Source organism: Brachyistius frenatus, unplaced genomic scaffold (assembly GCF_029030835.1).
Source record: "Brachyistius frenatus isolate BFR_SWC_R1_liver_20210118 unplaced genomic scaffold, ASM2903083v1 Contig_215, whole genome shotgun sequence".
NCBI classification, from domain to species: domain Eukaryota; kingdom Metazoa; phylum Chordata; class Actinopteri; family Embiotocidae; genus Brachyistius; species Brachyistius frenatus.
In genome coordinates this window covers 559,872-578,698 of record NW_027210814.1, presented here as the reverse complement: position 1 = coordinate 578,698, position 18,827 = coordinate 559,872, and the positions used below count along the sequence as shown (strand labels likewise).

Sequence of the window (18,827 nt, the reverse complement as noted above, 5' to 3'; positions counted from 1 at the left end):
GCGGACTATTTACTCATTTGTTTGAAATCCCCCAAAGCTCATAACAGATTATTGCACAGCTAGCATGTAGATGAAGACGAATTCCAGCTGCTTTTATTAGATTTAGTCATCTTTAATTTGAAATAACATTTGTTGTTGAGGGTCTGTGGCCTTTTGGGCAATTGATTGGTCTCATTTCATAGGTCGCTGTTACATGACTACAGGGTTTAAGTTCAGTTCAGTTTGACTGAACTACTTTAAACTCTTCCATCTGGATTGTGTGGTTTTAGTTGTTTTTTTGAATGTCAAACAGACACTGAACAATACTTTAAAAAAAAGCCTAAAAAGCATGTTGATATTGACTGATTACAATTACTGGCATGATTGAAAAATGTTTCGGATAATTTAATCAATATGAAGCTTCAGTGAACACTTTTTCAGGCTAAAAAAAACCCCCTCAGTTTATTCTTGCTAAAAAGAGGACCTGCCTCTTGGCAAGTTACAGAACCTCCAGCTATACTTTCCACCAGGAGGCAGCTTCCACTTGCAATAACAGTCAAATGGGAGGAAAATTAATACCCTGCAGCGGGCAAGCCTCATGACTTATGCATTTCACTTTGCGGGCCCAAAATATCTATTTGCGTTAGTTGATGATTAACAGCTTATTTTTGACCTAATATTGTAAGTAAATTACAAACTATAATTTATAGCCCACATTTCTCCTCGGATATGACGCAACTCTAAATCTTTCCATGAAACTGCCTTCGAGAACAGTTTTGCCTGTTGGCTAAGTTTTCGGCTGTATGTGGTTGGTCCGTCAGCAGTCATTTAGTCCAGTAAAGCCTGATATTTTTTTTTCTCTCTCTCCCTCCAGTCAAACCACAATCCCTCTCGGAGTCAGTTGTCTGCTTGGGTAATGGAAAAGGAGTATTTCTTGCTAATTCTTGCTAATTCCTTTTCCATCCGTGGCGGGGCACAAGTCAGTGGGTGCAGCTCCTCCAGCGGCATCGTGTCGCAGACTTTTCATGAACATCGCCCTGTTTGGTTTTTGCTTTCAACTTAGGCTCCGATTTTCACTGTAAGGCATGTAATGTGGGATTTGTGTGATGGGACACATGGTTGTCTTGGCCTGAGGACATGAACTCAACCAGTTGTAGCCCAAAACCAACACAGACGCGACAAAAAAAATATAGAGAGGAAAGGAGAAGAGATGAGATGCAAACATAAAATATGAAATGAACACAACGACAAGAGCAGAAATATCATCAGAGGACCAGGTTAAAAGTCCACAGCCATGCTAGCGGCTCCTTGAGGCTTTATTTAGATGCAGTGGTGCTTTGAGGTAATGCTAACATTCTCACAATGACAGGCTAACAGTTATAATGTCTAAAAAGTTGACTATCTTAGGTTTGTATTTTCGGATACTAGCACTTACTCATTATCCACCCTGGTATCACTCCAAAGCATGTAATACACCCATCAGTCCATTAGAAGGAACCGTGTCAGTTTCACTTTTTGCCTCATGTAGGTGTGAAAAGTACATAAGTATGTGTGTCCAGGGTTGAAGATTGTCATGTGACAAAGTGATCAAATTAACATAAGGATGAGGTTAAGGATGTTTTACCTGGGAGACTCGTGTTTGAGTCTGTGACAGAGTTTTTAAGTAATGTATGTAAGTTACTTCCATAAAATAACGTATTTAACTTATGTAGCGTGTGTTAAGTAACTTATGTGACATGCATAACCCTAGTTAAGTAAAAACATTAATATTTCATCTCAAACAATTATGCTTTCTTAAACCTTATCCGTGTAGTTTTAAGCCCCTTCTCCACTGACAGTACCTTGAGGGGGTATACGAGCTGCAGGAGAAAACGAAATCCAGAAACGTATCTGATACCAAAAGTGAGTAGAGGTGAGTAGAGTAGAGCTGGTTCCATCAGTGGAAATGTGGCTTTAGGTGTCTAAACCTAAGGTACCTTACTTTTCACACCAAGGGGAGGAAAACGTGACACTGACACAATATCCTATAGTGGACCGATGACTGTATTACATTGTTTGGCATGATACCAGGTTGACTTATCCTAAAGCAAGACAAAGAGGAAAAGTTAAGGAATCACCAAAGCCAGTACAATTCATATTCTGCGACTATAAATGTCTGAACCAAATTCTTTCGTAATCCATTCATTACTTGTTAAGACATTTTAGTCACAGCTATGTCAACCTCATCATGTCAAAGGAGGAGAAGTTAGGGGATCACTGAAGTTCTAACAATTGATCACGTGGCAAACATGAAGGTCTGGACCACATTTTTTGCCAATCAAATAGATTTTAACATATTTCAATGGATAACTTATTAATTGCGGTAACACTACATACAAAAGTCAGAGGAATTAACCATAATTCATCCTCTGGGCCTCATGAATATTTGTACCAAATTTCTTGGTAATCTATTTGACAGTTATCCAGCATTTCACAAAACAAAAATATTGCCCTCATAATGGTGATAGAGTAAGGGGCTCACTAAAGTCAGTATGATTTATCCTGTCTGTTCAAACATTCATCACATAAAATAAAATTGGGACATTTCTCTGGATACATCAACACTTTGACCGACTGGTGGTTCTAGAAGAAAACTGGGAGACCAGAAAGCTTTATCCTCCAATGTACAAAGGTTCATGACAATTAGTTCAAGAGTTGTTGAGAAGTTTCATTCTCATCTGAAGTGATGAACCCACAGAGCTCCACATTTTCAAGGAAATTTGTTTGGAAAAGACATGTTTACAATTAGAGGAAAGGCTTCTCCGGCATGATGGTGGCTCCCAGGGGAAGATCCTGGTAAAAGGCCGAAAGGGGATCCATAAAGAACGAGAGGTATGCACTGAGAGAATTAACCCCCATGGATGGCACCAAGCCCTCTGCTCTCTCCCCCCTGTTTACTTCATTACAGAGGACAGACCACATAACACTGGGTCGGGTTTCACATTCTGAAACAGGGAGGTCTGCGAGATACTGCATGGTCACTGATTATGGACGGCACACAGTAAGACGACTCTGGTACTTTCTCTTATTTATTACCAGATGCTCTATACTTTGACATGTTGTCACAGTGGGTCCCAGAAGAGCTGCTGCCTTCCCCAGCTGGCTGCGCCTCTGAACTCCTATTGGCTGCTGTCTGAAGGAGTGGGCGTGGCTCTGCATGTCTAGCCTCCCTCTTGTCAGTCTCGTTGGACAAGAGGCAGCGTAGGAAGGCATGTTTCACAAGCTCCTCCTCGCTCACTGCTCCCTTTTACACACAAGGCAAGCCCAGCTTCTGTTATGGCAGGGGCTGCACGTTGGCATTTACCAAACAGCCGTGGCATGCCACTCTCCCTGACAGCACCTCCCTGCCGCCTCCTCGGGCGACAGACAGCCAGGCTGAACTAGCTGAGAGCAGACTGTAGTGGACTGTCTGGCAAACACACCCTCCAATCAGCAGGACAAAGTGGAGGGGAAACTGCTGAACATATCACAAGGTAAGCCCTGATTAATATTCATCTCAAATCTCTCAGGAGGGCTGTTGGATTGGATGGTTAATCAAAGCTGAGATGCTGAACGTTGACCTTGAACGTCTTCGATCTGGGACTGGCTGATCTAAATTCAGGGTCAGAAATGCTTTTGACTCTAGAATGATCTAACAAATTGTATGGAGTGGACCTCTAGGCCTATGCTGAATACTAATCAGACTCTCAGGCCCAAAACTTTGCCTTTTAAAGATTAAATGTTGAATTATACTTATATATACATTTCACTACATGTATATTTACACCCGCTGTAAAAAAAAAAATACACTTGAATCAACACAAACAAACATCAGCAGCACACTTTCTATTTTAACTCTGCCATTTTAACATACCATAGCTGTCTTCCTTGCGTGAAGCCCCTGGCAGCTGTTTCACCCTAAGAGCTTTGGCTCCACATACCATGCAATGAGGCTTTTAGATGCCACATTTTGACTCTGACCCTGTTGCTGTTGGAAAAGAACCAGGGCAGCTCTAGTGGTCCAAAAGTCCCAAGAGAAAGTACCCATACAAAGTGGAAAAAGATCACAGAACTGGAGGGATTTCTAGGAAGTGGCAGTAACTGAAAAATGTGTTTGACAGAAAAAAGAGGAGACAGATAGGGGCAGAGGGGGTGGAGGGAAAGGGAGCTTGAGTCCAAACGGTTTTGGTTCCTAAATCAACTCAGAACAGAAGACGAGGTTTAGAGTTATGCGCTGGAAAAACCACAGACTGTACAGCCAAGAAGTGGAGGAGAGGAAGGATTTTTTTTTTCCAGGAACAGAACATAGACAGTGAAACATGTAGACATATACATACTGCGCAGATGGATGGACAGTGAGAAGAAGAGCCACAGGTAAAGTACATAGAAAAAAAAACTGTTCGAATCTCACCGTTTAGGAAGTATAAGTTCACAATGTCTTTAACTGTCTCAGATATTGGAAGTCAGGCATCTACACAGTAAAATAGTGTCAAGAAGGGTCTCTTTCCAAACACAGAATACTTTAGAGTTTTGTGGGTGGCAATGTGACTGCAAGTCCACACCCATGTGAACACATAAAAACCCAAACGTAAAAGAACGTTTGGACCGATACCATAAATTGTAAAAATATAGCACTGCAGCAGCTGACAATATTTACAATGTTCACCAGGTTGGTTTAGTTTGTTGACAAGCCACTTTATGATGACAAGAAAAGTCAAGGGATGTCAGTGAGGGTGTGAAAAGTAATTGCCTTTGACTTTTGGTTTCTCACGGATTTCAATAGCAGTATCCCACAGGGGAAAGTCCCATGTTTCAATCGACCAAACCTAAACCCTCCATATGTGGACTTAATCATGCTTTGTACTTCATCACATCCCCTCCTTCTTCAACCTGGGTCATCTTTGCACCGATGCCAAGGGCAGCTTGTACACATCTCTCTGATGTCAACTTGTACGAAACAGGAGTGTTTCACTCCCGGGGAGTTAAAATGCACTGGTGATATATGCGTGTACTTTTCACTACAGTGTCTTGTAGCGGGCTGATGAGTGTGTTACACGCTTTGGCACGATAAGGGGTTGATATTTCAGTCGAGGCCAAATTGATGAGCAACCAACCAACACACAGCATGCTGTTACCATTCCTAGAGCCACATTGCTAACGTCGCTAAAGATAAAGGATGGGCACTGCAACATATCTTTGCTGGTATCATCCATGACTAAACCAAATCTTTACTGGTACTAATTTAAAAGTTAAATATAAAAAAAACAACCTTTGTCCTTACCTGATATTCAAGTCTTTATCATTGCTGCACAGGGAGGTCGCCCCCATGTGTCATAAGTGCATATTTAATTTGTGGCTTTGGTAAAGAATGCTGTGGACAACCATGTTGTGATTATGAGGTTTACACTGATGGATGGAGAGCCTAAAGGTCTGTGTGAGAAGAGACAGAGTCACCCAGAGGAGGAGAGCAGCTGTTGTGGGAATAGAAAAAGGGAAAATGGCCGTGCAAAAAAACAGTGACATTTTATCAGGCGAAAATGCAACAGGACCTTCAGCTGGATACACAGGAAACCTTGATTTCTAAAACTCAAGCAACAATTTAACCCAGTCTGAGTGAGTCTGGAGTGAGTTCAGGGGCCTTTTTGGGGAAAGGCGAATATTTTACATTTCATTTTGGGGGTTTCCTGTGAGGTGTGCCAATTGCTCCAAGCATAGACAATTAAAACTTGTGCCACGAAAATGTGGAGGGAGTTAGGCAATGACTCCTGGGAATTGCCTAACCCTAACTCTGCTATATTGTTTCCTGTGGTAACCTGGTCAGGAGGAAAATCCCGGGTCTATAGTTATGTGTAAGAAATGGAGGGCTTGTGGGCAACAGTGACCAGTTTGGATCTCACTTTTGTTTGTCAGAAAGCTAAAAATAAATAGTCTAAAAAATAACATTTCTGTTTCTGAAAGCTGCACATAGTAAAGTTTATGAAATTTTGATTGGCTGTGGTACATTTCATATTGTAAGAAGATGGTTAAAAGAATACTTTGACATTTTGGGAATAATTCACTTTAGAGTTGTGACGATGAAATAGTTGATGTGATCCATGTAAACACAAACGGCAATAAATGTCTTCTTTGGACCCTTGAACACTTTAAATCTCGACGTCCAGGGACGGTAAAAGCATATCGCTGATTCGGTTGAGAAACTTCAAGACATAAGCTAACGATTTTCACAACAGACCTAATACGGACAATGTTTGGATCCACTTGTGAGTTTCACTTTTCTCATATGAATGCCATGTAAACGAGGGCACACTGTTCCATGACCAATAAGATTTGCATGAGGATTACCCTCACTTCTTATGAGCCTATGTTGAAATTGTAAAATCAAGGCAGTGTCATTTCTCTCACTTTCTCAAACAGGTTCAAAATGACAGAAGCCTGTGATGTATGATACATCACCTGATTGAGCCATTTAATGCTTTCTTTGGAAAAATATCTGTTTTATGATAATTCAAACATGCTTCTTTAATTTGGATGCTGTTTCCCTGTTTTCACCTGTAACAAATATGGATATGGATATACTATAAGCAGCTTATGTCTGCTTGAAATGGTTTTGATAGTATCATAAACAGGCCCAGACTGCTTAACGATTCATCCTGCATTTTGCTGTTTCAAATTGACACCATTGAAATGAAAGAAAAGGGATGTGCTTTATTTGTAGGCAATAATTGACGAAATACTCTGTGTCCCTTGAGCTTCTTGTAATCTTCCTATCTTGCTACTGAAGCTGAATATCCCCGCACTAGACATCTCACATTTTAAAAATATTTAAACCACAAATGTGAAAGAATTTCCTGACAGTGTTTTCGTTCTGTTGAAGTCGAGCCAGCAGCCTGCACTCTGACCAGCCTGACTCAGTCAGCAGACACACAGATTGAGATGTCTGCAGTAACAGGTGTTCTGCAGTAAAGTGCTGATTGACAGAGTCAATGGTGAATACAACCTCTGCTCGTAGTCAACATTTTGCTCTTTTCCATATATGAATGCCTCACTCAGTGTGTCTTGTTTACTCCCTGGCCTGTCTGTGTGTGTGTACCTGCAGCAGAGTCTTCTAAATGATCTTCTATTAGCTGGTAAAATGAAGACATATCTGGGTCCTCTTGCTTGACATGTACTTTAGCTTTACACCCGCGTGTAAGCTAAATTTAGACCTGTCAGATCAAGTGCTGAAAGATTCTTCTCAACGTCCCCAACGGCATAACAGTATACGTACTGTATCGGTTGCAATGTACTTACACACATGTCAGATTTCTCTGAGGGCAACAGAACTGTACATCAGTGAAAAGGAGTCTCATCCCTCACACTGTCCAAACTATATTTAGAAAAATACGTTTTTTTTTTTTTGTATTTGTTATATTTTTTTTCAGATGGCTGAGGTTCATATCAATACAAAGCGTAAATGGTAACCAAGCGACAACTAACAGTGATGTCATCCATTGGTTTGTGAACTGCTGTTTTAAGCCTCAAATTTGAATTTTGGCAGTCACCATCTTCCTAATGTGAAGCCAGAAGTGACCATATTGGAGGGCAAGTGGTGGATCTGACTCAATCGGTTTGGGAACCCGAGGAAACTATACCCCGCCCACCGATAGCAGAAACATGACTGCACCACAGGCCCGCTCAATCAAGCAGACACGCCTCTGAATACATGACTTTTTGAGGCCTAATTTCTAATTAATGACGAGATTATTTTCAGATGCACCACCAAAAAACCAGTAAGAAGTTGTATATTTAGCGAATGATACCAAAATGACTTGTGGAAAAGATGTATCGACTTCGTACTTCATAAGTGAAGTTGAATGGGAGTCTATGGAGCCAACGCCTCTTTAGAGCCAACCCCTAACAGCCCTCTGTGGTATTGCATTTTAAGTTACTTCCACACCGGCCTAATTTTATCAACCTGGAAGCATATATACAGTGTATTATGCTAAAAAGGGTTGGGTATAAAACCCCAGTAATTTTGGTATTTTAGTACCAATCCAGGGCACCTTGGTGAACTGGGGGAGGAGATTTGTTGCATGTTGTTTGTCATCTCTCAGCCCTCATACCTTTAATAAATGCATGAAATTACCAATCACGCAGGAAAAAAATTAAAAAAAAAACCCTTCCAATTATAATGTGCTGTAAGTGTCAAGTGTTGTCAAAATGCAAAACGTTGGTGTCCAATACTTTCTCGAATTAACATTTTGTTTATCCATCACTATAACAATTTTATATAGACAATTTTCTTTTTCAGTGATTTTTCGTATGATTGTTTGTGTTTAGATAACACTGAACATTAGAGAGCTTAAATTGGAAAAAAAAAAAAGAAGTAACTATTGTAGAAAACATTTATCCTCAAATTAAGATTTAAAAAAATATTGTTTTGGTCATTATACAAAAACTCTGATTATCATATCTCCACTAGTATTAAACATATAAACAACAATAACCCTTATTTATACTGAATATTTATAAAGACCCACATTTTCTTGTAATATTTTTACATCTTAAATAACAGACTCCACCCATCATGCATGCCAATCCTGTACTTACAAATATACTTTTGCAAGATATTTAAGTATTTAGGTCTGAGTTTATTCAAATTTATATGTCCCTTGATTCCGATTTGTTGCTGTTTATTGCCGGCCATCAGAGAGTGTGTGAAAGATGGCGGTCATGATTCCCAGCAGGGACATTTGGTGGTATTGGTCTGTTTACTGCATAGCTGACATTGTTTGGGGCTGTGGCTTTGGTGGCTGCGGTGCCTCGGGAGGACAGCGAGGCTGCTGCAGAGGCTGGTGGTCAGGAGAGAGGAGGGGGAGACGTAGGAGGAAGGAAGAGGTGAGGGTGGAAGGGGGAGACGCTGCGAGAGGGAGGTAGGGGGAGCAATGACCATCAATTCTACAATGTATAGACTATAAAAAAAAATTAAAAAAAGGAGAATGAGCAGATTAAAAGGACAGTAGATTCATGTACTGTAAAAGTAATGCAGAGTCAAATACTTTAAATGAAACATAAGAGAAGAAAAGGAAGTCAGAGACAGTTCTGTTCAGTAAGAATAAACCAATGATCTGAAAGAAGACTGCAGACCTAGTAGGAGGCCCACAGAGAGCAGGAGAGGAGGGAAGTAGTGAGTCAGAACAATGGCTGCCTGTATTTATGTCTGTTGGAGTATATTTTGCACCGCTGGCCATAGCTGCTGGGCTACAGACTCTCAGGCTATTTCCAGCTTTCATCCTGGATGGCAGGGCTGTAATCAAGTCAAGATCAGGCCCGCCACTGGTGAATAATAGCTGCCTGGTGCATGGAAGAAACGAAACAGTGAGAGTGTGAGAAAAAAAATGGAGATCTTTGGGAAAAGAAGAGCATGAGAGGGAGGAAGAGGGCAGAGAAAGCACTTGAGCGTAATTGAATGTTTTTGTTTTGTGCTTTAATCCGCATGTGAGTGAATGAATAAGAGGGAGATTGTGAATGGAGAGCAAAGAAGGATTATTGTTGTTCCATCTGGTCATAAAATTAAGATTGAGTCTGTCACCGGAAGAACCACAAAACCTTAAGTGAATGTCAGCGTTCAGCGTTAGTCAGCGTTTGCCCTCAGAAATCCGTTAAATGTTCATTAAATTATTATATAACCACACAAGCATCACTTCTGCCGCTCATAAAATGCACTAACGTGTTGTTGGCTTAATTCAGTCCCTTTGTTTTATTTTGTTTTCAGACACCGAAGGTCCAACCAGACCATGCGACAATAGCTTGTTTGGGGAACTGAAAATGATGGAAGGACAAAATGGTAGAAAAATTCTTTCCTGTGCCAAAATTTCACTAAATCAAATAATTTTTTGCCGCTCATTCTAAGTAATCGGTTTAATGTTTTCAGGAAGTATCTCAGCTCATAAAACAGCAGAAAATGGAATCAAAGGGAAGCCTCCGTACTCGGTGGAAACCCCTTACGGCTTCCGACTCGACCTGGACTTCCTGAAATATGTTGATGACATCGAGAAAGGCAACACCATCAAAAGAGTTCCCATTCAGCGCAAAAGCAAAGGACCCCGAGCAAGCACTCTACCCAGGCACCTCAACCCTTCTGGGTGCGGTTACCGCCCGAGCCCCTGGGGATCCACCGGAGCTCTTGGTCCAAGGTCACGACTGTCAGATGCCCCTCACTATGGCTACACTTCCTGGGCATATGATTACAAGCCGCCCCTCTCTCCTACAGGGCTCAAATCTCTGGCAGAAATGGAGGCCAGGATCAAGGAGTTTGATGAGCAACCTCTCGGGGAACACATCAGGCCTCATCTCCTCCGTGCCTCCAGTCTGCCTCTCACAGTGCTACTGAGACAGGGGTCGGAGTCCACAGACGACCCGGGCAGCCTGCAGAGTTCAAGGGATCACCTCGAAGGAAGAAACACCTCATGCGAAGACGTCTTCCTCTCTCCGGACAGACCTCGCCCGCAGGACTGCTCGGGGCTGCTGAGGCGCCTCGCCGAGGCCCTCGAACGTGTCGGGGAGCTGGAGATGGAGGTTAGGGTCGTTCCAGAGCTCAGGGCGCAGATCTGCATCCTCCAAGAGGAAAGAGAGAGGATCCGTCTGGGCCTCAATCCACATATCCATCCCTCAATGAACGGAACCACAACCTCCTCTCATTACCACAAAGTGGACATCAAAAGACCTCGGCATGAGAGTCACATCATGTTTCCTAGAAGTCATGGTGTTAACAGAGAGGACTCCAACCCTACGCACGAGTGGAGGACGAGTACAGATCTGGACGAGCTGCTGACGGTGACGTCCCTGCAGGCCAAAGTAGCTGTGCTGGAGCAGAAACTCCACGAGACGGGCCTGGAGCTGCAGAGGGTGTCGGGGCTGCTGAGGGAGCAGCAGGAGGAGAGCAGACGGAAAGACGAGAAGATGGAGCACCTGGTCAGGAATCCTTCGGTGTGGGTGCGCGCAGAGAGGGTGGTGGTAGACCAGGACGGAGATGAGACAGTGGTGAGATCCCTTGAACCAGATTATACCGAAGCCTACTCCTTCATCGGCGCGAGAACTGCGACCACAAACGGTCACAGACGTCGACAACAAGACGCTACAGTCGGTTCAACATCCACTGACAGGAGTCCGCTGGTGACAGTGGACCGTGCTGACGCGTCAGCTTCAGACCCAGCTGTGGTCGTGCGCCACATAAAGAAGATCAAGAGTCTCCTGGATCAGCAGTGGGACTGTTTGTGTGCAGAGAGCGATTTAGGAGGAGACGGTAAACCTCGAAAGCACCCGGATCCCAAAGTCAACTCTCTGCAGCAGGAGATGATGGGACTTGTTGACATCCTCACATCTCACTACAAACAGCATGGACACAGTGACGGTGAGGAGATTCAGCATGGAGGTACTGTGGTCAAATACACTTAATAGAAAACACTAACTGCCTGCATCTGATTTACACAAGTCAACTAAAAGCAAATTCTGTAACTGAAAATCACTGAAAACCACAAGTTAGCTTGGCTGTGACCTCGTACCAACTATTTTGACCGCACTAGTTACAGTGAAGCACAATCTGACACAAATATTCCAGGGCAGAGGTGCCCAAAGTCTTTGGGCTGTGGGCCAAAAATGCATTTTTATGTAATGCGAAATTCCATGTCATTAAAATGTAATATGTTTTCACAGAAAATGTGCATTTTAAATCTAAAATGAAATTACATAATAATAAGAACACTACTCTTTAATTTGCATTATAGTAATTTTCACCCTGCAAATTCTTTCTACATTTTCTGTCATCAGTGTCTCTTATGTTGACTGGCAGCTCAAAGTTAGTGATGTAAGACACACAAACAGCATATGAGCGTCAGCAGAAGCGAGACAGAATACTATAATTCCTCATAGGTAAGATGTAGGTCAACGTCATTTAATAGGGAAGTTTAACAGCACTGTGCTTTACATTACCGTAAAACTCATATTATTGAATTATTAATTGCACAAAATGTATGGTTCGCAGTCAGATCATTTTACAGCATTTAAAAATAAGGAGAAAAAGCATGAACTTGTCAAATGTTATGATTAGCTAAAACAAAGAAGGTCCAGACCGAACTTGGCTCAAGGGCCCCAAATTGAGCTGCTCTGTTCTAGGAGCTGATATGGAGATATTATAATATTCAACAGAAGTAGTCAATAGTTGTACACAGGACAGAACAACCGCTGTTTTTGAACATCGTTTCGTGAGCTTTTGCACTGATTTATTTCACATCTAATAAAAAAACATTTAATTAGAAATGTGTTAGCTGCTCAGTTTTATTTAAGTGGCGCACACGGTTGGTTGACTCTCATTAGTTCCGACTCCGACATGCTTTGGGTTGCTTTTATTTTTAGTCTCCAAACGTTTCCTTGTTAAAACTGTCAGAAAAAAGCAGCACCTAAGATGAAAGAAGAGATGACGTGGATCTCAAAGATGGAATCTGAACAAGGCGAGTTCAGTATTGTTATGAGTCAGAAAAAGTTATTTTTTTACTTTAAAATCCAACTTCTTTCTTTTAAAACCAAAAGTTTAACCTTTTAAACCTCACGTTCCACCTTATTGGAGAGAAATGAGATTTGACTTTATCAAAGTGAATGACGGTTGTTTCTGTATTGTTTTTGTATAATTCAAGAGGGTTATCTGAACGTCAGTGTTCAGAAAAGTCAGTGGAGCTCTGTGTGGTGCAAAGCCTGTGTAAAATAGAGTTATAATACGTCATAGTGAAGCAGAATAGGAAGCATCTCCACAGATTCAGTGCTAACAGCAATTTAACAGCTGTGTCAACACAGGAAAATGAAAGTTTATTTAGTCACTCCAATTCAGCTCTGAAAATCTAAAAGACCCTTTCCAGTACTCTAGGAGATGTTATATCGTAACGTTCCTCCGTGAAATTGAGACCCAAAGATAGATACAGTAAATTAGATGTAAACTGATGGTTTTCTTTAATTGACGAGTAGGTAGGTGGCTGTTGTGTTTATCTACAGTGCTAAACTATAGAGAAGTGGTTGTGTGCAAAAGAAAACACACCACAACAAATACACATTTTAGCAGGAGCGTGTGTCGTTGTTGTTCATCTGATATTTCATCACATCCTTTGTTTTCCATGTAGCCTCTAAATCCATCTCGAAGACAGACGGATGCGCCCGGACGTCAAAAAGCCTACACTTTGAGAATGTTAATGAAGGGTTAGTAAATAACTCACTGACTTGTGCAACCTAAACAGTTGTGATTGCTGGTTACTCGACTTAACACGAGGTTCTGCACTATTGTACAATCGTGACCGAGAAAAACATTGTGATTTAAGACTGAGAGATGAATACCACTCCCTATAAAGTTGTCACTTCAGGAGAAAAGTGGTCACCTCTTAAGATGATGGAGCCTCACATGCAAGTTGATTAGTCAGAAAATAAGGCATGTTTTTTTTTTTTTAGCTCAGTATTGCAATAGGATAGAACATAAAACCTATTTGGTTGTAATAGTCAGAAAAATCCCTACCTATGCATCTTTTAAATGAAGAAACAAGGATGATGTTTCATTTGTTTTGACTTTGTTCTCTACAGCCAAGCTGCCTTTGAAATGATTGGAGTGGAATTGTCCTTGACCTGAATATCAGAATAATGCATCTGAAGGCTCTTCCAAAACGCTTTGTCTTTTTCTTTAATGAGCCAAGTCAGACATTGTGGGGAAACTGGCTGATTGGGTTTAATGTTAATTCCTGATGTTGTATCTGGATAATACAAAAGACATTTTGTGAGACATTTAAGCAAATTTTAGGGTCTTTATTCTTACAATTCGCTGACCTCCTTCATGATCTAATCAGACAAACATCCGTGAACATTTATCAGCATTGGGGTCGATGATACTTTCAATATCCTGCCCTGCGTTCTTTTTTTCCCACTTTTCTAAAGACGCAAAATGACCACGAGTGGAAATCTGCTTCACCGGGACTGTGTGAACCAGAGTGTTCTTGGTGATTTGGAGCAGAGGGAGCGCAGCAGTAGCCCCGGGGAGATGGCTGCTGCCCAGGTGGACACAGACCCGCAAACGGGCTCAGACAGACAGACGACATCAGTGGGAATGAGATCAGGGCGGACAGACGGAGGCATACCGTCTGTGGAGGCTGAAGCTCCAGAGAAAACGGCCAAGTGGAAAGCTCAGCCCCCAGGAGAACAGATGGACGGAAACTCTGGCTCAGAGACAAGCACCAGGGGCAGGTGAGAGCGAACACCTCATCAGTGTCTGTTTGGAAAATGTAGAAGTAGGCTACCCATCAGGAAATTGCTCATGCTTTTATTTTATCTCATGGGAATATATTCCTAATGCCATGAGAATTTTTTGTTTTTCTCTGTTCTGTCCTTCGTTCTGCACACATACATGCTTTCTCTTCCAGGGAGACAGTGAGCGCTGATTTCATGGCTGCTTGTCACTTCCTCAAAGATCACATGGACAACCTGAATAACCCCAATGATGCCATGGTAGGCGCTCTTAATTCTTTTACAGGAACTTTCAATCAAATACAAGTACATTTATTTAATAATGAATTATTTACGTTCTTTCAGTTCACTAATTTAGATTGATCTTAGAGCTGAACTTGTCAATATTTCTGTATCAACAATAGATGAAACGTCTCAATACGAAATGCGAAAGGGGCCAATCACAGTGACAAGGCCACAGATAACAATCATCCCACTCTGTGGTTAACTTCACTTCTATACGGCATTTTAGAAACGTTCAGCGCCTTGTTTTGGTTTTTCGTCCCGTAGCTTTATGTTCTGGTTTACTCTCAGTAACTTGCTTTGAGCTCTAAGTGAAAAGGCTCCTGACCTAATGCAACCTGCCCAGCACCCAACAGCATACAGGCGAAGTTCCAGCGACTTGATGGAAGATTTAGCACAATTTAACATTCAATCAGCCAGATATTCAGCCCTGTATCACTCCAAAGTTTGTAATACATCCGTCAGTCCAGTAGAGGGCACTGTGTCAGTGTCACGTTTTGCCTCGCCGATGCAAGAAAAGAATACGCATGTATGACCAAGTCTCATTTTGAGAGGTGCAAAGACTGATAATGTCCATAGGGAGGAAGTTGGGGATGGTTGGACAGAACAAACACAGGATTTTCACCTGAAAGACGGGTGTCTGAGGCTATAAGTTAACATGGATTTATCAAGACAACATCACAGCGGCTTTATACAGTGTCCGTATGTTAACACTTCGCTTGATCAACTGCCACATATCAATTAACATTGCTTTAAAGTATGACTGTTAAATGAACGAGGATTGTTCCAACATCAGTCAGCTTCATCTAGTCAGCGTCCTTCTTATGTCCCCCATCTGCCGCTCCAGAGGAAGGCCTTGGTCGTATTGTTTCAACACTGGTTCAGTGCAGCAGCAGAAGAGGCTTCTGTGGCCAGCGGAGTTACTGCGCAACTGAAAGAAGTCAAGAAGGCAACACCCTCACTGCTGGCCTTCCTGGTCAACCTGGCAGACGACAACGGCAACACAGTGCTGCATTACAGCGTCTCCCACTGCAACTACAGCATCGTCAGCCTAATCCTGGACACAGGTGACGGGGAGTATGTTGACAAAGGTGTTGCGCGTGGGAGTAGTTGGTTTATTGGTAGTGAAAATATACACATATTCTCTGTGTCATAGGTGTGAGTGACATGAACATTCAGAACAACGCCGGCTACACAGCGGTGATGCTGGCCTCACTGACAGCCCCCGATGGACCCGCTGGGATGGAGGTTGTTCGCAAGCTGATGGAGCAGAGCATCATTAACATTCGCTCCAGCCAGGTAACACGAGCAATGCCAACAAATGTAACTACAGAAAATAATGGTTGTTTTTGATTTGACGGGGGAGGGAAAGTGACATGGCTGGGAGGGCAATAACTTGCTTTACTGCCAGCACCCTTGGCTGGTTCTTTTCAAGTTTTCAAAGAAGAAAACGGAAGATTGAATTTAACCAAATCACACGCAATATTGAGTCACTCCATCAATTTTATGCACGGAGATAAATCTGCTTAAGATAATGAGTACTGCTCAGCCTGTGAAAACAGATGTATAATAGTCCTCTGTGGTTCTGGGAGGAGCTTTTTAAAATAAGACAAAAACAACCTGGATGATGTTGTTGGGATTATGTAGAACCAGACTATGGACTTGCGGTTGCAGTTTGAGTAAGATGGACATTTATGAGGTCGAGTGAGTCTCAGAAAAGATGCCGTTAGGATGCCTTAAGGGCCCAATAGGATCATGTGTTTTAGAAATAGTGTTTTCTTAACAATTCTCAGTCTCTGCCTCATCGCCTCACCACACAGACGGGCCAGACAGCTCTGCACTTGGCAGTGAGGCACGGCCGAGTTGTCATGGTTCGCCTGCTGCTGAGCTGCGGGGCCGACGCCAACATCCAGGACAACCAGGGAACCACGGCCCTGATGTTCGCATCTGAGAGGGGTCACACACACATCGCCAGACTGCTGCTGGAAAGAAGCCAGTGTGACCTCACCCTGACTGACAAGGTAACACGGGAGCCAATAACAAGCCCCGTGGACAATTTAATTCTCATGTCATCCTCAATGCAGAGAAACAAAAATCCTGTTAGAACTTGTAGAAGGATCTTTGTCTTCATTTGAATTGCCACTGGTTGTCAGATTGCAGGCAAAATACATGTGGTCAGACCTATTTTTAGCCTCGTATCCATTAAATTGAATTGGTACATTAAATTCACATGATGACTCCACCATCGTTTCCCTTGTGAACTCCACTGAAAAGGCAAATTGACTTTTGTATCCACAAAACCGAATGCAAAAAGCAGCTTAGATGTATGAAAGCTTGAATCTTTTGACTCGCGCCGTGTGGACGTGGGCGGACTGACAGTCTGGATGCAGCAGAATAGAGCTTTCCCAGGATTAATCAAGGCTACAGTAAGGCAAATCTCCCAGGGCTGAGATGAGCTAATCCGCTAACAGTACCTTATCTGCCAGTCTGGAGCAAGTGGAGGCAGAAAAGAGAGGAGAGGAGATGCAAATGTGCCTTCTACTTTTGAGTCAGCCTTTAAAGTAGACTTTAAGAGCAAAAAAAAAAACACCACCAACCACAGGCATACCTTGACTGGTAACCTTGTTTCACCTTGACGAAAACCCAGTTTAATTAGACTAATTAAACTTTGCCCAAATGAATTCTTAACCCACTTAGATCCACCCTTGCTCTTTCTAAGCGTCTACAGCTAATCTTAAAGCGCTGCGAAGCTGAGCCACAGTGGGGCTGTGAGCTAAAGGCTAGCGGCATGCCAACATCCTCACACTGACAAGGACCAACGTGTTGATGTGAACTGATTATGATGTTGACAGTGTTCACCACCTTAGCTTAGCATGTCAGCATCCGCTTCATAACATTTAGCGAAAAGCCATGAGTGTCAACCTCATGGTGGTGCTTGATGAGGTCATCAAAGTCAGTAGGATTCAGCATCTAGGGACCACGAATCCAACCAATCAAGTAGAGCGATCAGATCCCAACAAAGCAAATGTGGGGCAGATAGTATGTTTGAGTGGGACAACGTGGGACAACGTGGGACATGTACCAATGCTAAGAGCTAATAGGACCAAACAAATATATTTTTATTTGAATGCAACTTTCCCAACTTTCATACTAAGTAAATACAGTAAGCATAAAAGGAAGATGACGTTTCATGGGAGTGCTGCAAGGTGTGCTAAACACAAGTTATTTCAGCTACTATCATCTTTGGGTTTTAAGTGGGAATTTCCTTAACTGCCTGTCCTGATTTTAGAAAAAAAAAAAAAAAATCTGTCTTGCAGTGTTGGTGTTTGAGAACTAGAGCCAATCAAAATGCGAGATGTTGTCTCAACACGCGGGACGCAGGACAAGGAATGAAAAAATGATGTGCAATCCCACATGAAGCGGGACGCCTGGTCACCTGACAATCAAGTAACTCCATTCAGTAACTGTTCAAATATTTCTAATTTCTTTGTCTCTTCTCTTCCTGTCCTCCAGCGAGGTCAAACTGCACTCTCTGTCGCCATGCAAGGTTCCCACACAGACACAGCCGCCCTGCTGCAGGCCCACGCTAAAGCTCGAGCTCTGTAGAACCGGAAAACATCTGCAGCTGATCTCCTTACACGTGGTCTTTTCTGTCTGACGGCACTTGTAAACGCATGACTTCTGTCATGATACGCTTGCTGAATTCTGGACAACCTCTCTTCTGTTAGCTTGAGTTTTGGATGGGATGACATCATTATGATGAGACTCATAGGGCAACAACAGTGAGTGAGGTAAAGCTTTGATGAGTGCAGTGTACAGTGAATCTGCTGTTTTCTGTTGTCTTTACTGTTGATGTTCATAGTTATCGCCGATCTTTGCACATCCAAGTCGCAGCTTAGCTCTGCAAACTATGCAATGGAAAATATATTTATTATGTTTATTGTCTCTTAGCAATTATCTAAAGGTTTGTGGTAAAAAAAAAAAAAAAAAAAAAAAGAAAGTTCCATCTCTGTTTTTAAGGGGGATTTACAATTTATAGGACATTTGCAGCAACTCAGCACCTTTAAAATACTCCTGCATGCCACAAGAGACAATTTTTTTTCGTGCCAGTAAACCAACCTGTTGATTTCACTCTCTTTTAATTGCTATACTGATGTATACACTGTCTGTTTGTAATAAAATGACAGAAAACCGCTGAAGCTGCATTGTTTCTGCATTGATCTGGTTGCGTTGTCAGGCAGCACTGCACACGTTCAACAAGTTTTGTTGCTGTAGTGACAGATCTGACCAGCAGG

The 18,827-nt window shown here is 42.3% G+C and overlaps 2 protein-coding genes across 4 annotated transcripts in view; one reads left to right on the top strand and one right to left on the bottom strand.

Annotated features, from left to right (window-relative positions):
* Window positions 1-18,827, bottom strand: part of LOC138633300 (leptin receptor gene-related protein) — a 174,482-nt gene that overhangs the window by 19,206 nt on the left and 136,449 nt on the right. The window lies entirely within an intron of this gene.
* LOC138633323 (KN motif and ankyrin repeat domain-containing protein 4-like) lies at window positions 3,255-18,725 on the top strand. Of its 3 annotated transcripts, none has more exons than XM_069719489.1 (10): window positions 3,255-3,491; window positions 9,752-9,823; window positions 9,911-11,389; window positions 13,146-13,221; window positions 13,945-14,250; window positions 14,427-14,511; window positions 15,380-15,599; window positions 15,689-15,831; window positions 16,326-16,553; window positions 18,046-18,725. In XM_069719489.1, the coding sequence occupies exons 2-10, from the start codon at window positions 9,805-9,807 to the stop codon at window positions 18,136-18,138; spliced, it is 2,649 nt and encodes an 882-aa protein (XP_069575590.1). In that variant the 5' UTR covers window positions 3,255-3,491; window positions 9,752-9,804; the 3' UTR covers window positions 18,139-18,725. The 3 variants fall into 3 exon arrangements, with proteins under 3 accessions (XP_069575590.1, XP_069575591.1, XP_069575588.1); XM_069719490.1 differs by having other exon boundaries at window positions 9,911-11,410; window positions 16,353-16,553; XM_069719487.1 differs by having other exon boundaries at window positions 9,911-11,410.

What these genes read in the sequence shown, in the direction of transcription:
- LOC138633323 (XM_069719487.1), top strand. An exon ending in CAGCCTAATCCTGGACACAG is followed by an intron (nt 15,600 to 15,688) that starts GTGACGGGGAGT and finishes TCTGTGTCATAG; the next exon opens with GTGTGAGTGACATGAACATT. An exon ending in ACCTCACCCTGACTGACAAG is followed by an intron (nt 16,554 to 18,045) that starts GTAACACGGGAG and finishes CCTGTCCTCCAG; the next exon opens with CGAGGTCAAACTGCACTCTC.